The sequence below is a fragment of the Lichenostomus cassidix genome, chromosome 4A (genome assembly GCF_008360975.1).
Source record: "Lichenostomus cassidix isolate B80296 chromosome 4A, HeHo_3.0, whole genome shotgun sequence".
Taxonomy (NCBI): domain Eukaryota; kingdom Metazoa; phylum Chordata; class Aves; order Passeriformes; family Meliphagidae; genus Lichenostomus; species Lichenostomus cassidix.
Window position 1 is genome coordinate 9,635,114 of NC_139485.1, and position 16,270 is coordinate 9,651,383.

Below are 16,270 nucleotides of genomic sequence, written 5' to 3' on the forward strand. Positions count from 1 at the left end.
AAATTTGATTTATTTTCTTGTAACATTCCTGCTTTTTTATGTATTCCTCACACTAGGACTGGGCCTGCACACACACATCTAACAAAACTATATTGCATGGGTGCTTAAGAGATCAGTCTTGAACTGCAAGATCTTTGGGAGATGATCAGAAGACAAAGTTGTTAGTTTGTCTGAACTGTCAGGAAAAAAAACCCTTAACAGGTAACAGCACAAACACTGAGGTGCAAAGGTGAGAGGTTTCCTTTGATCATAAAAAAGTTATTTCTTAAGTCTAAAAAACAAAAACCCAAAAGAAAACAAACATCACCCAAAAAACCCCAAAAAACAAACACAAATCAAACCACCAATTGCCCCAAAAGTAAAAACTGAAACCTGAATGAATTAGGGCTTTCAACAAGACAACACTGACAGCAGCGAATCAGCAAATCTCTTTTACACAAAAGACAGAAAATAGAAGTAGACTGCATTTTCAATTTTGATAGTGCTTTCTGTAGATGAAATAAGCCTTATCTAAAGCCTTTAAACACACTTTCTGCTGAGATCATTATTGACACTATAAAAGCAGTACTTTGCCCCAAGAACCTGCAGATCTTCTCTAGAAGCCAAAGCCTTCAATGTATGCTAATTTTGGCTACATATTTGAGCTCAGTGTAGGAAACCAGTCAAGAAATACAACAAAAAAATTGCAGTCTCTCTTACTAACTTTACTACAACACTACTATTTTTAAGACTCTACATTTACTTTTTTCTACAGAAAACCAGACAGTAAGAAGCACGTTTCAAAGTTTTTTAAACATTAAACATGAACAATCTAAAGAACTAGAGAGAATAATAACTAGCAAAACAAATTACAGAACAAGAATAATTATTAGCTGTCATTTATGAACACTCATCACACGCACACCAGCTAGAGTTGCACTAACCTCCTTTCTTTTCTGTAGTAAGAGTTCCAGCCTATCATTAGCTCGTTTCCCAATTATTTTATTTCGTTCTGCTTCATACTGCCGCTGTGTGTTGTCCATGTTAATACTTAGATTTAATGCCACGTTCACTAAAGCCGTCATCAGCTTCATGGCTACAAAAATAAATGAAAAGAATAAAAATTATTTAAAAGGTTACCTGATTTAAGAAAACCTAGAAGAAAAACCTTTACACCTCCTTCTGTCAACCCCTTCTGTATTTATGAAAATACATTCACTGTGAATCTTTTATACACAAACTTGAACAATGTTTCACCAAGTATCATTATGTATTAAGACAACAGATATAATACTGTTATTCTGTTCTGTAAATTCTTTAATACTATAAACATTATTTTTATTACAACATAAGCATATTTTTATTGTTGACTTGAGACATAGGATATGCTTCCTCCCAAAAATGCAGGTAGAATGTAAGATTTACAAACATAGCCCAAGAAACACTAAAAGAATTCCGTTATCAGAATTAGTTAGGCTGATATCCTTTAATCCTAAATATACAAGAAGTTTCTTTTTTCAAAAAGACATGTCCTAGACAACCAATGCCACCATACCACACCAGGCTTTTCCCCATAACTTACTTTTAACAAGGGGTAGGTTTTTTAGAGGTTCATTTATTAGGAGAATTAGAGAAAGAACATTAGACAACTAAAAGCCAGAAAACTGACCAAAATATAAAATACACTTGCATGGGATTTTTGGTGCGCTTTTATTTTTAAATCAAACCTTTTTAAAAGAGTGCAGACAAATATCCCTTTTTCAGAAACCAGAAGGTGATCAATTGTGTACTTGCTGGTATTGTGAGCTTCTGTAACAAGGCATGAAAGGGCTTGCACTGGCAGAGCACACACAGAAAATTCTTGTGCATGTATCACCAGCATAAAGCTGATGAGCAAGGCTCAAAGACATGGTTATATTGAAACATCATCTCACACTGTGATCTCCAAGGATATCAAGATTAAAGAACAAGTCTGAGCTCATCGCAGAAGCCAAATTACCACAAGTACCAGTAAATAGATACAAGGATTTTGTTGGTGCTCTGTTCCATATAAAACACAATCTTAAGAACACAAACAATAAAACTCAGATGAACACACAAAACCAACAGAATTGGCTACTGATGCAAACAAATGCAAACACATAGCTTATAAAAAAATTATTTGTGTGACAGAAACTAACATGCAAAAGGGCAATTTCTGCAACTTTTATTCAGGCACAACTCAACAACAACAAAAAAAGGTAAAAATTGCTTTTCAAGACCTAGAGTTTGCATTAGTCATATAGTACAACAGTCAGAACTGATGATTCATCAGAACCTGTAAATTCTCCTGAAATAAAAGATTTTGTTCCTCTCTCCATAAGAAATGCCATGGCTGGTGGAAGTCTTACACAGCAGCAGCCCCATGTACAGTATGCTAATGTAAGCTCAAGAGAGCTATCAAGGGTACAGAAGGACTGACAGGACAGTCAGGACAGAAGCCAGCTGTAAATCAGCCAGGTTCAGTGAAGCCAACAATAATTATTTCCAGTGTGGCAAAACCTCAGTTCCACATAAAACCTAAATTTACCTTGTTCAAAGTAAAATTGCTACAATAACCTCACATAAGCTGACAGCCACACAATGCCATTCACAACCCTTCCTCAGTAAACAGTGCAAGTTTAGGACTCCCTTGTCCAAGAAGTTCATACACTGATATATTTCTTTGAAACACTCTATACTTAACTTATAAGGGATTTCTTCACAATTTAACAGATTGGGAAAAATTATGTGAAAAGGTCAATTACTTGAAAACATAAAGAAATTTAGAGACTGTATTACTGATGAAAAAATTCTTTTGAAATATTTCTAATGCTAAGACTGGAAATGCTACTTTACATTGTGCCATGGCCTCAATATGTAGCACAATTTAAGTTTGTAGTAAAAATTGCAACCAACATAAACTACAACTTCTGTTTGACTTAATGCAGAGTATGAACAGGTTCAACTGCATTTGAGATTAAAAGACACCTACACCCTTATTTATGACCAGAGACAAACTTGTAGAATCAACTGAAAAGTTTCCTTCTATTTACGTTTTCTACTAGACTTAAAGGTAATAAAAATTAAGCACCAAACAGCTAGCAAAGAATGCTTTAAAACAGTGCTGTGTTTTCCAGTAACAAAAACCCAAGACAAAAAGCTGTCCCAAAGCAAGCTGCATTAGACAAAAACTGTATCACACAATAAAACACAAGTTGAATGTTAAGTATGAAGAAGTCTAACCAGAATAATTCTGTACTGCGCAACACAAAACATTAAATGTAAGCAATACCCAAATAAATAAAATTCACTGACCTGCCAGTGTGCTAGTGTGCCGAAACGCTCTGACTTGTGAGTCTGACAGCCCCGTAAGCAGTGAAATGACAGTATCCATCATATATTCATCATATATGATGCTATATTGACATTGTCGGACGAGTACTCCAATGAACTCACAAAAACTGGATTTGAACTTCTTCCACTGGGGGCCAGCCATAGTTAGTGGATAATCTCCACTATCCTATTAAAACACAGAAAAGGAAATAGGAAACTCCTTCAAATGTCTTAAAAGTTATTTCATTAAATAAAGATTAAGAAGAGATGGGTACAACATTAAAGCCATAATCTCTGAGGCCTTAAAAATGATACATCAGAAGAATATTCCATAAAATATGCATCTACTTTGCAGCTGAGACTTGTTATAATGTGAAGACAGCATCCTAACTACTGGTTTCTCTTTTTTGTTTGACTCAAAAGAAAGAAAAAGAAATTATATGCCTTACAAATCTGCTTCATTACACTAGAATCATCACATGAACAGTTAGGTAACAAGTTTAGGAACAGCCAGGTCTGGATCACAATAAAGTTTACAAGGAAATGCTTACATATCAGACTGAAACTTCCTGAAGTCATAAAATTACCTACTACAACACCTTGAATACAATAAATGAGTGTCCCTCTCCTTATTTGGGACCCTTTACAAATAATGGTAAAATGACAGGGAGAAAAAAACTTAATCATTTGTATCAGAGCTGAACAACAATACAGGTTGAAAAATAAAGAAAGTATCCATGAAAAGGGATTAGAAATCTGAGAGTTCATTAGAATTCTGTTACAAGAAAAAGTGAGCATGACATAGCAATCAAAAAACCCCATGTTCCAACAGTCCCAGATGTGGCTTTATAAATTTCACATAATTGCCTTAGAGTAATCAAATCTATTTACACATTGAGGTGGTTCTAAGGAACACTAAAATCCTTTTAAAGAAAAGGATATTCCATTTTTCCCTCAGTTATAGTTACAGATTTTTTTTAATTATTGGAAGGGTGGCAGTGGAAAGAATTGTTTCTGTACTAGACAAATTTAGGTAGGAGGTTTTAAAGCTACATTTACGTTCTCTGGAACACAGGATGAAAGGAACACCACTCAAACCCAGGAAAACCAAAAACAAGCAAAAACCAAACCAACCAAAAAAAACCCCAAAACAAAATAAAAACTACAACAAACAAACAAAACAAAAATAACCCCACAACCCACCAAAAAAATGCCCCAACACATCTTATTTACCCCAACACTCTATGGAACAGAAAGTGACAATTTAAAGGGAAAAAAGTTATAATCCTCATGAAAGGAAAAGCATTAGTCTTCAATTGGAGAATAATCAAATTTAAATCCCTATAATCTGTAAATTAATTAATCCATTGAAATAAAAATTTAGCAACCATTATAAGAAAGAATTTAAGGCCTTCCATAAACAGCAAGATAAGGAGGCATCCCCCACAGCCCCACAGCAGTAAGAGTTCCCACTATTTAAAAACTGAAAGTCAATATTGATTTCTTAAAACATTAATAAAAGAAGCTGCATACATGCAGAGCTTTACTTCCTAGTCTTATAAATCAATGAAATAAGAGAGTTTAGTATTTTCATTCATAAAAGTCCTGTAATTTTTGTAACTCCTTATTCTTCAAATAAACTTCTAGCAATGTGATCCAGCAAGATTAGAATGGGTAGAAAGAAAATAAAAATTAACATTAATATATAGTCAGCACTTCATTAAATTACCTCATCAAATTCTTCAGTCATTTTTCGGATTATTTCAGAATTCTGCATATGTCGGAACATCTCTGCTGTAACAACTCCTACAATTTAGATATTAGGTCATTAGCACTGTTAATATGAAAGCTGTAGATGGCAGATGACATGCCTCCTGCTACAATGTAAAAATAATCCATTTTCACCTAACATAGACATTACATGTTTATTTTCCATAAATTCCACATTTTTCTTCTAGCATCCATGTCTAACAAGTACCTAGCACCATTTATATATGGGGGTTTATTATTTTTCTTTTCAAGAAGTGTGTTTGTGTGCATGTACACACACATTTAGGGTTGACTCATTCACTCATATTCGGAAGTCAAAGACACTTGTGCCTCTCTCTATCAGTGACAGATTACACCATCTGACCTTTTAGGACTCAAGATTCTAAATGGTGCAAGACTGTTTTGAACAGCTGTACTGCTACTGATTATCTTCTGCACTGTAATCAACAAAAGGATTTCATGCAATTTTTATTTGTCTTGGCCTCAAATTGGTAGAGCGTAGATGGTGATATAAAAACCAAATAGATCTCCCAAAGTTTACTGCAAAATTTAATACTTTCTGTGATGATCCTTGTCATGAAAGACTCTGCAGCTTTATCTTGTAACTATAATCAAAAGGTCACTGCTCTTGAAAGCACAGATAACCTCTGAGGAATGCTGTTAGCTTTCTGGAGATTTACGCATGTTAAAAGTTTATCAGGACAGAGAAACACTTGAGCAGAACAAATTACATCCAGTCCTCCTCTATCAAGCATAGTGACACTGCATGGCAAGTTACGTTCTCCTCTTCAAAAGAAGGTAAGAGGTAAAAGAATGGAGGATGTGGAAATGAGGAAAGAAAAATCAGAAAATAAGGAATAAAATAAAATATGGAAACGCAACCTTACTGCAGGCAGCCTACCATGAAGTTGTCCATAATATCTCTTAAATCAAGCATGTCTACAAAAGCTATGAAGCAATCTCAGAACAATCAGTGATACAAAATAGGTACATCCAAATTAGAATTCCAAGACTGAACAAGCTGAACTACCAGTGCTAGGAGAGATGGTTTTCTGAAATAATAGCAGGAGCAGAGGAAGATGAAGCACATGTTAAACATCAGTACTGATTTCTACCTGCTGTAAATACAAAATGCTTAATCAGCACTTTAAACAACACTATATTATTTCTAAACCTCCTGCTCCCACCTTCAGAAATACTTGTTTAACTCCAAGAACCTGATAATGTAAACTAGCTACAGGATGGAGCAGTCCTGCAGCATCAGTAGTATGAAAGCAAAGATTAAGAATCACACTATACTGTTACTTGAATGGATGAGTAAACATTTCAGTATCTTACCTTTGCAGCCTGAACACTGAATAAAGAAGTTAATGAGATCAAGAAGTGCTATATCTCTGTCATGTTTGTATGACTCTATCCAGTCATCCACTACAGACTGAAAGAAAAGAAATAAAAAGCACTGCTCAGTTTTCAAAAACTGAAGACATTATTACTTTACTGTTTTCCAGTAAGTGATTCTTCTTCATCCTTTAAGTAACTTGAACTCTTTTTTCTTTTATTAATATGGAACTAAACGTTTAAATGATCCTTTACTGCCCTAAGCTCTCAAGTACTCATTTTATTTTATAAACATATACCAGTACAAAACTGACACCCTAAACATAAAGCACAGGAATACCATACACTCCTACAGTAACCTTCTCAGAGGAAGAATGCAAAAATAATTGGGTTCTTTTACAGAATCACAATTTTTATTTATACCCTCTCCCTATTCGACCAAGCTATTGACACTTCTCTGAAGATAACTGTGAATTTGATTTCAACAGCTACAGCTCCCTATATTCCTTAAAAAATGTGCCCCTTTGATGAATTTTCCTCCATGCACATTTGCCATAACAGGATGAACAGCACTGCCCTACACTCCATGGACATTAATTACTCTGTAGTCACTAAGGCAAATAGGAACTACTAGCATGTTTTATTAAAAAACCTCAGTGTGAAGCAAATTAAAAGGAAACCTGTGGTAATCATTTTGAGAAAACAGAATTTACATGCTATTACATTTTAACCATCCATTTGTAGAGTACAAACCATCTACTGCCAAGGTCATAAAAGCACAGAATCACATGATTTTATTAACACTGTCACAAGAGGCTCACTTTAGTATCAAGTTCTCAGGTTTGACTTCTTTTAATACGTTGGTACCCTTCCCTGAATGACGGAATAATTCAGAATTTCCAAAAGACAGCTGGACTATGCAGCATCTCCACAGCTTTCTGTCTGTATTCTCAGTGCCTACTCTCACAGGCAAGAGTGCCGTGAAGACAAATAAAATATATAGCCATGGAGAAAAACTTCTGAACAGAGATACAGCTAAATCCCTCTTCCCTGAATCTCAGATTGTTTACAGTGTGATGCACAACTTCTGTCAGCAAGACAAAAAGAATGAATATCTCAAAGTGAAACTGTCATGGTCTTTCCAGTAGGAACAGAACCTATGAACTAGAACTGAGTGGATTAACCTGAACAGAAGGGTGAAATATGAAGAAAACATCTTAAATTTGCCTTCTAAAGAAGGTCACCATGCAAGAACTGAAGAATGATAGGAATGGAACAAATATTTCAATTAGGCAGCTTTGTTTTCAGAATCTATTTAATTTAAAGAAGCTCCAGCAAAACAGTAGTTTCTTGAAACATTTTGTCTCTCTGAATGAACCATCTCTTTTTGCCAGGGAATAGACACTAATTCACAGAATCACAGAACGAATTAGGTTGGAAAAAACCTTTGAGATCATCAAGGCAAACCTATGACCTAACACCACCTGGTCAGCTAATTCAGAAGAAGGTATAGAATAGAATTTAAAATAAAATTGTTAACTTAAAATTTTATTATCAAAATTTTCCAGATAAGCAAACACTGAGGGCTACAGAGAAAACTTGGTACTCTGACTGCTGAAATAGACTTTATTTTAAAAATATTTTGAGAATACTTTCCTTCCTCATTTTAAAAAATTGACAAAGATTCAGGTATCAATTCCCCAATTCAACAGAGTAATCAGACCTGGCAAAAGTCCATTTTGCCCTTGGAAAGCAAAATATTTTGACTGTATATCATTTCAAGCAGTTAAAAGGTCAGGAAGATACAATCACTGATAACAGCCTGAACAACAGTTAGAGAAGTATTGTTTTTCCATCCACCTTAAAACAGAACAGAACAGATGATGGAAGTATCAGAATTTCTCTGTGCAAATACGTCCAAGGAATTTGTTCTTGTTCCCAGCTGTAATGCAGGAGCTGCTGTAACGCAGGAACCTGCAAACCTTCAGAGGACTGCACTGCAACCCAGCTTCTTGCATGTATATTACAGGAGCTGCAAGCTCCAGATTTCCAATCCCAAAGATAGTCTTTCTTTCACGCTGCTGCCGAGGAGTCACATGAGTGAGTCAGCAGGAAAGCTTCATGGCTGACAGGCTTACACTTTATTACACTTTAACCCTCTCTCCACGGGAGACTCACAGATGAGCAAATGCTTTAGTGACTTAACTGAATTTTGAAAAAACCCAACAAAAACAGTGCTGTATTTCTTAATAGTGTGACATCAGTCCTGTTAGTAAATGCAGTAGAGACAGTGCCTAATGCAGAGACTTGAACAGGTTAAATTTCCCCTAAGTTGACTTGGCCAGAGTATATTGCTACACTGTAATTGGCTGGAATTTGGGTCAGGATTTAAAGAGTCCTTAAGTTGTAGCTAGCGATTTTACTTTGGGTGAGGGAAAAGAAACAACCATTTATTCTCAGATCATGTAAGTTGTGCAAACGAAAATAACCTTTCTTCATTCAAGATACTAAAAACTTACTTTGAATTATAGTACAAATTTATTCATTACATATGTGATTGTTCATTAATAACACTGAAAAATGAAAAATCAGTTCATTCGAATTCAAACATTAACAAAGCAAAACCACCTTATTTTGATCCTTATATACAAGTAAAACCAGCAAATTGAAGGAAAAAAAAACCTACTTTAGACTTCATTTGATTAAATTACATGCAGAGGAAAATATTGTTATATTTAAGTTGTATCTACATCTAAGTCATAGAGATATCCCAGGTCTTACCTGCATAGCACTCTTGCCCATTTTGACTACTTCAAAGAGCATCATGTTTTCCACACCATTCTGTTGGTGATGTCCATTCATCCGATTCGGACCACTGGGTTTCCCTCCTCCGTTTCCACTTTTCCCCTTCTCTGTTGGTCCTTTTTTTCCTTTTTTACAGGTCTGCAATCACACACACAAGAGGTTTTACTTAATTATTACAAAGTATTAAAAAAAAGAAATCATTATCCATACCACGACAAATATAAACAAGGTCTTTTATTTTCAGCAACCAGATTTTTTTAGTATTTTATATATATATGTGTGTATATGTATATATATAAATTAAAATTCAAAATTTGAGAAGAACAGCAAATCCTGAATGATACAAAGACCAGTGAGAACTCCACAGGTTCCCCTTCCTCCTTCCTTCATTTAAAATCTTTTAGCAACTACGATTAGTGATAGTGCATAACACAGGTCTTTCTTTTGTTTAAATTTTAAAACAGATAATATGCATTTCCTTTAGAACAGCTAAGGTGATTCCCTTAACACATCACAAAGTCTCCTCTGCAATTCATTAACCTTTTGTTTTTTCATCTGGACATATGTTGGCAAGCAGGGGTGATGAAGAGGAGACAGGCGTCTTTGTATTTGATTTCCCAAATCAAGTATGACATACAGAAAGAAGAAAGAAAAACATTTGAAGCACAAATTACACAACCATTGTACAAAAATCCGTCACCACCTCTCAATAGCAGGTGCTCTGTACTGGCACAGGCACATGGGGTGGCCAGGGAAAGGTCACAGCTCAGGCCAGCACTAGGCAGGGAAGGAGCCACACGTGGTGCCAGTGAGAGGCAGGTGGGGAAGACAACTGTCCGAGGGAGGGAGAAAGGGCTGGGAACTCGGTTTAGACCTCCCACTCCACTACTGTAATCTCCTGTCTGCAATTTATTAAAAAAAAATCCCTTTCAATTGAATTAGTAGTTTCTGTTCACTTTTCAAATTAAAAGACACAGAATTCATGATGAATTTAAGTATGGGATAGAAAATATGCCAAGAGATTGATCAAATCAGAGCTCATCCTTTCCACCCCTACCTCCCTTATGCCTTCAGAGCACTAAGAAAGTATCACTGAAAGAGTCAAGATGAAGCATTTTCATGAAAATAAAAACATGAATTCTGTCCACAGAACACTTGCACTTCCAGAAAATATTTCTAGCTTGTTCAACTTCAAAGCAAGTGCTAAACACTTCAATTCTTTACAGTAGAAATGTTTCAGTATCCCTAAAGACTGAACATACTTTGCCTTTGCCTTGTTTTTGGTTTTTTCCTTCAATATCCTCAAAGTCTGTATCGGAAGAGAAGTGTGTTTCAGACTCCCTGCAAGGATAAAAAGACAAACCATTTACACATTTCATCAGAAATGTTCTTAAATATACTACATAAAATCACAGTATGATCTCAGTCCAGTAAGTCAACACCAACAGTGAAACTGCTTTTTTCCCAAGCCTGCTGTTGAGGAACAGAGAATATCCACACTCTCACAGCCTATCCTGCCTCCTCCAAACAACATACCTGTGAAGGAAGCCATACAGTAAGATTAAAAGATTTGAGGGTAGGTAGAAAATAGTAGCAGGCTGGGAACCATGGCTTTGGCATGTGACAAGAATGACATCATCTCAAAAAGCAAAGAGCTTTCAATATCAGCCACAAATACTTAAACAAAATGAAAAGGGGAAAAAACCCAACGGCAAAAAACCCCCAAAAGTATCACTTTCCCTGACAACCAAACTGTCTGAACAGATTTCTTCATGCTGTTAGAAACTTAGGAAATAATGAAGAGGTTTGCACATATGTTGAAAGGTACAGAAAAGAAGTTTAGGTGAGGTTTCCTCATCAAAAAGATAAGTTGTAGTTCTACGTAGGCTTATAAAGTAAAAACATACTAAACACACAAACTCATTTGTTGTACTTTCTACACATCAAAATACACTGTATTGATACCCAAATAATTTATTGGCAACATTCATAGGAGGATGGTGTGTGAAATCACCTGAATTATTAATGGAGAATGCTTGGCTTGTGTATTCTCTATTTCTACATTTCCTGCAGAATTTAACTTAAATGATACTACTACATTTTAACACACAGATGCAGTACAATGAATTTCACCCACTATCACAATTCCTGATTCAATTAACAAACCAATCAGAAAGATGACCGGAGGCACAGGAGACTCATTCCTATAGAATTATTTATAACATTCTAAAACACTCCAAAACTTACAGTCTCTCACTACGGCAAATGTCTGAAAGGAGCTTGCTCCCTTTTAACATGAATTCTGCCATGCCTGGTTTTGCTGACTATGTACACTGATGTGGACTGGAAAACCCTCCAACCAGGAAGTTGGGGAGAAGAATGAAAGAAAGAAAAAGGTGGAAAAAAATCCTTCTTCAAAGACTCCTAAGTGTTATTTTCAAGAATTAAAACAATGCTTTTATCAACATCTCAATAGAAAAAAAACACAGAACACTAGCTGTTATTTTGTTTTCTTGTTTCCAAGAGAAAGCAAACCATAATACTAAAAAATAGACGTTATATTTACAAATGAAACTACAAATTCTTAAAGTACTTACTGAAGGAGAGTAAAATCAGTTGGTATTTCTGGAGCTGCTATCATTTCTTTATCATCTTCTGGAACACCACTGTATTAGAAAGATATTCAAAAAGCAGTCTGAAGTGCAAGCTTACTTTTCTTTCTTCCTTTGTAGCAGACAACTTCTGGAATAAAATAAATATAAAAATACAGTGAAAATTATTCCACATTTGGAGTTGTACAAGTTGGAAACACATTCTCTGTTTCCAACCAAGCTTTTTCCTGTTTAAAGATTTTATTTTGACTCTTCCCACGATCCTTCTACAAAGTGACTCCACAAACGGTAAAAGTATCGCAGTAAAATAAAAATACAGAAACACTGGAAAAAACTCCAACCCAACAAAATACAACAAAATTTTTTTTTAAAACCCACCACCCATATTTTCTGAATGGCATGAGCAAACTGGAATGGTTTTCATTAGCATCTTGCAAGTAGCAGAGCCCAGAATTTGCAACACTAGGATAATTCTAGTGAAGCACAGTATGTTTACATTTAAGGACATTACATATTGCAACTTTGTATCTCCAATTTGCCAACTTCCATGTCATTTTCCATAAATACAAAGTCTTACAACAAGTTCTTATAACCAGCTGTTTCACAACTCCATATCTTCCGGAGTTGATTAACCAGACTTACAACAGGTTTAACATTCGAAGCATTTATCAAGACTCTTAAGAATATCAAGGAAGATAATACTATCTACATAGTACAAAGGAATACATTGGACACACAGCTGTGTTTAAGCAAGAAAACTAAAGATTTTTAAATACTCGTTTTAAACTTCATTCTCATACTGTTCATTATAATAAATTTTGGTTTTTCGCTTATTTTTCCTATTCTTAAGGGGGGAAAAATCCTCCCTGGATACTTCAAATGCAAGTTTTGGCTATCTGGGCTGAAGTTTTTTTATGTCACTTGGCTCCCCAGGCTAGCTTTTACACAGTGAAATTAAGAACGCGTGATGTTCAGGTATTTTAAAGACAGAATACCAAGGAGGAAAACCTTCAGAGTCAGTCTGCTGACTCTACAGCTTGCTGGCGTGATTAGGTATTTGAGGGAAAGATTTAATTTTGGCATGCTAAGCACATGTTGCTCAATGTCTGGTAGCTCTGCTCCAGACTGCATTTCAATCGAGCGTGTGCAGAGAGGCTGGACAGGTTTTGTCCTGCAAGTGCTTATTCCGAAGGCTAGGGGCCACTGTAGCTTCCAGGATTTAGAGAGCTGAGAGAAACCATAAACCCTGAACTTACTACCTTCTCTTTCTTCACATTTCACATAATCACATAAAAGCAGAGAACCAGAGTGGAAATAAATAATGCTAAAAGGCAAGGAGGATCACGATGATCAATCTCAAGACAGTCTGCATCTACTAAAGCATGATCCATCCAAAACACAGCAGAAGATAAAAAGCTTCCAAAACACCCGTGCTGCAGAATGGCAACAACCTCTGTCACTGCATTCCTCCCTTCTCTAAAGCCACCACATGGGCACATGACCAGTGCACTCTATTTACACGCTCTGTAGCAACCTGTGGTCCCAGGCACAGTAACAACCCCTGCACAGCCATTCACCTTTGTAGGCTCTGCCAATTCAGTATCACCCAATTTAACTCCCGACTAAAATGGGCAAAATACAACTCTAGTATTTTGCTCCCAGATTCTCAAGTTAAACTGGTTCAACAGCAGATATCCAGAGTAAAGTGACAGGAAACACAAGACTGCATAGCCAGAAGCAGGGGAGGGAAGGGTAAAATTCCATCCTCTGGCAGCAAAGTGCTATTATACCATCCAGGCTGTCTGTGAAACGACATGCTCAGAAGCTAACATATCGAAAAGTTCTACACTTTGGATTTTTAAAATATATTTTATATTTATTTATCTCTTAGTATTTACTTTTATTCCAATCACCAACTCAAACTCGGAAAAAAGACACTTTAGTGCCTTGGTCATTAGGCTGGCACCTGCTCAGCTGTACAGGGAGAGGGGAACAGAAAAAAAGAAAAATTAAGAAGGAGATACAGCCACACAAGTTCTTTTTGAGGTATGTCTGTGATTCAGTCCCAGTGCAAAGCAGAGATGCAAATTTCAAAAACCACACTGCCCAGTTTCAAGTTCAACCTGCCTATCAATGTGTTGGTATTTGATTCTTTCTAGTTTACATTTTTCAGCGTTGAGAGGCAAGGCATCTCCTGAAGTGACAATCAGGATCCTTATATGCAAATTGGCTCCTTTTATGAAACCCAAACCAACTATCCCACCAAGTTTTGCAAAAATCTCAATAAATTCTTATAACCACAGATATACTTCAAAGAAAAAAAACCCAAAACTTTGAAAAAGAATGGGCAAATTATTAGAGTATATATTCTCTACATCGAACAAATCAAATAAATCACTAACAAAACAAGCTGTCTGCCATTTACACCAACTTGAACTTCCTGTCAGAACTGCTCATCTTACGACAGACCACAAAACCTGAGAGAAGACATGGCATTTGTCAGAATCATCTCCTAGAACATAAGAGGCATATCAAGTTCTTGCTAGATGCTGAAGCATTAAACTACAGAGAGTTACATTTTTTATTTTTCTTGAAGGTAGAATAAATTCAGTCCTCATGAGTGCAACTATATACTGGTAATCTGGAAAACAGAAGCTAGAGATGAACACCTGGCAACAGTGTATAAAGAGTGTAAGGGATCTTAGGCGTCAAGCTCAAGTTTTAGCAATGACCAAAAACCCCCTTCATTTGTCCTAGTAAAGAATAATTTTACAAGATTTACATACATCCAGAGTGAGAGAGGGACTTTTGACGGTCAGCCAGCAGGGTCAACCCAGGCCAGCAAGCCCTCTCTGGCAGCAGGCAAGAGAAGCTGCCCAAGGAAGAACACATTTCCTTTATGGCAAAGTTTCCCTGAATACCTTCCTGGCATCCAGAAATAATCCATGGATTTTGTTGGCCAGGGAGGCTGCCCCTATACTTCACAACACCTTATTTTTTCCATTAGTATTTCAAAATATTTTTTTTAACTCAATACTCAGTGAAGAGTCTTCCATCCAAGAACTCCCACAGCCAAATTCCATACTACCAAAAGGCATATTCTTTGCCTTCAATTTATCACTTTCCAATTTCATGTCATGTTCTCTTTTTTTGGTATGGGAAAAGAGTGACATTGGTCATTCACCAAGATCTTTCATCTCACTAAACACTTTCTGTAAATTCAAGACTACTGCCAGCCATGTCTTCTTCATGCACACACTGGATGACTCCTTCAAAGCAGCCGGTTCAGGAAGTCAGTAAGAAAGGATCCTTATATGGATGACTTTCCTACCAAAACTTCTAAAATACATCAAGATCATATATCCCAGTGAAGTCTGAAAAGAAAGAAGTGAAATTCTTTCAAGTGCCATTCCAAACAGTGAAAGTCTACATTATCTACTAAATTTGTTCTAATAAGCAGATTATTTTAAAAGTTAACTCCAAGAAGTTAACTCTAAACTAAACTGTATCATAAAAATCAGCTCTTGAGTTTCCTTTTTGGCATGTTCACAGAATTCCAACTCTAATTTTCCCAAGCAGACACTGAAATCTCTCAAGCCCATGAAAACTTTTAAAGGCACTCAACTTTGTGAAATCATAATTAAATTATTAACTATAAAAAGAAAATGTATCCTGCTGAAGGATCACAAGGTGGAGCTCTAGCCTAAAGCTAACTGAAGAAACTCCAAAAGACAGGTCATCCAGAGGTTGACCTAGTTATTTCTCTGCAATAAACTTTATAACAGATTGCTAAAACTGCAATAATATTGTATCACATTTCCTTTAGATTTGTATTTAGATTAGATTAAGACACCAGAGGATTTCTTCATTTTTTTGAAATAAAGGCACATACATGTTTGATTCCAATGCCTCTTCCAAAGATAGAAATGCATACAGCTGCTGCAGTATGACTAGTCTCAGTATTTAGCTTTCAAAACAAGCAGAAGAATTTCAAAACACATTGTAATAGCAGAAATAATATATCCCTTTATTGTACCTTGCTATTTAAAACTTTGGTAACAAAACATTTATGAAGTAAAAAACCTACTGAAACAACAGGAGCAGTCCAGGAACAGTAATCATACATAATGCTTCCAACTACAAATGTAGGAGGGGTTTCTGCTTAAACTAATTTGACTGTTAAAAGCAAGAGCCTAGCATGAAACACTATCAAGACTCCAAATGCATCCTCATGAAAAACAGATTTAAATCCTAAAGTCTATTTATCCCTATTACACGAATAATTAGTTTAGGTATGGCTGTGATTTACTCAAATACACTGGCCAAATGTTGACTCTGCCAAAAGTTGACAGAATTCACCAGCACAATTCACACAATAACACATATGCTGTGATCAGCAGTTGCTGAGGGCT

The 16,270-nt window shown here is 35.9% G+C and overlaps 1 protein-coding gene across 5 annotated transcripts in view; it reads right to left on the minus strand.

Moving 5' to 3' along the window:
* STAG2 (STAG2 cohesin complex component) overlaps positions 1 to 16,270 on the minus strand; it is a 72,802-nt gene that overhangs the window by 26,634 nt on the left and 29,898 nt on the right. For all 5 annotated transcript variants that reach the window (XM_085060429.1, XM_085060425.1, XM_085060427.1 and 2 more), the window contains exons 2-8: positions 11,844 to 11,988; positions 10,509 to 10,587; positions 9,223 to 9,384; positions 6,442 to 6,538; positions 5,063 to 5,139; positions 3,316 to 3,520; positions 924 to 1,075 (exon numbers count right to left, since the gene is read on the minus strand). In XM_085060429.1, the coding sequence (XP_084916555.1) occupies positions 924 to 1,075; positions 3,316 to 3,520; positions 5,063 to 5,139; positions 6,442 to 6,538; positions 9,223 to 9,384; positions 10,509 to 10,587; positions 11,844 to 11,887 (816 nt within the window). In that variant the 5' untranslated portion in view covers positions 11,888 to 11,988. The remainder of the gene's footprint in view (positions 1 to 923; positions 1,076 to 3,315; positions 3,521 to 5,062; positions 5,140 to 6,441; positions 6,539 to 9,222; positions 9,385 to 10,508; positions 10,588 to 11,843; positions 11,989 to 16,270) is intronic.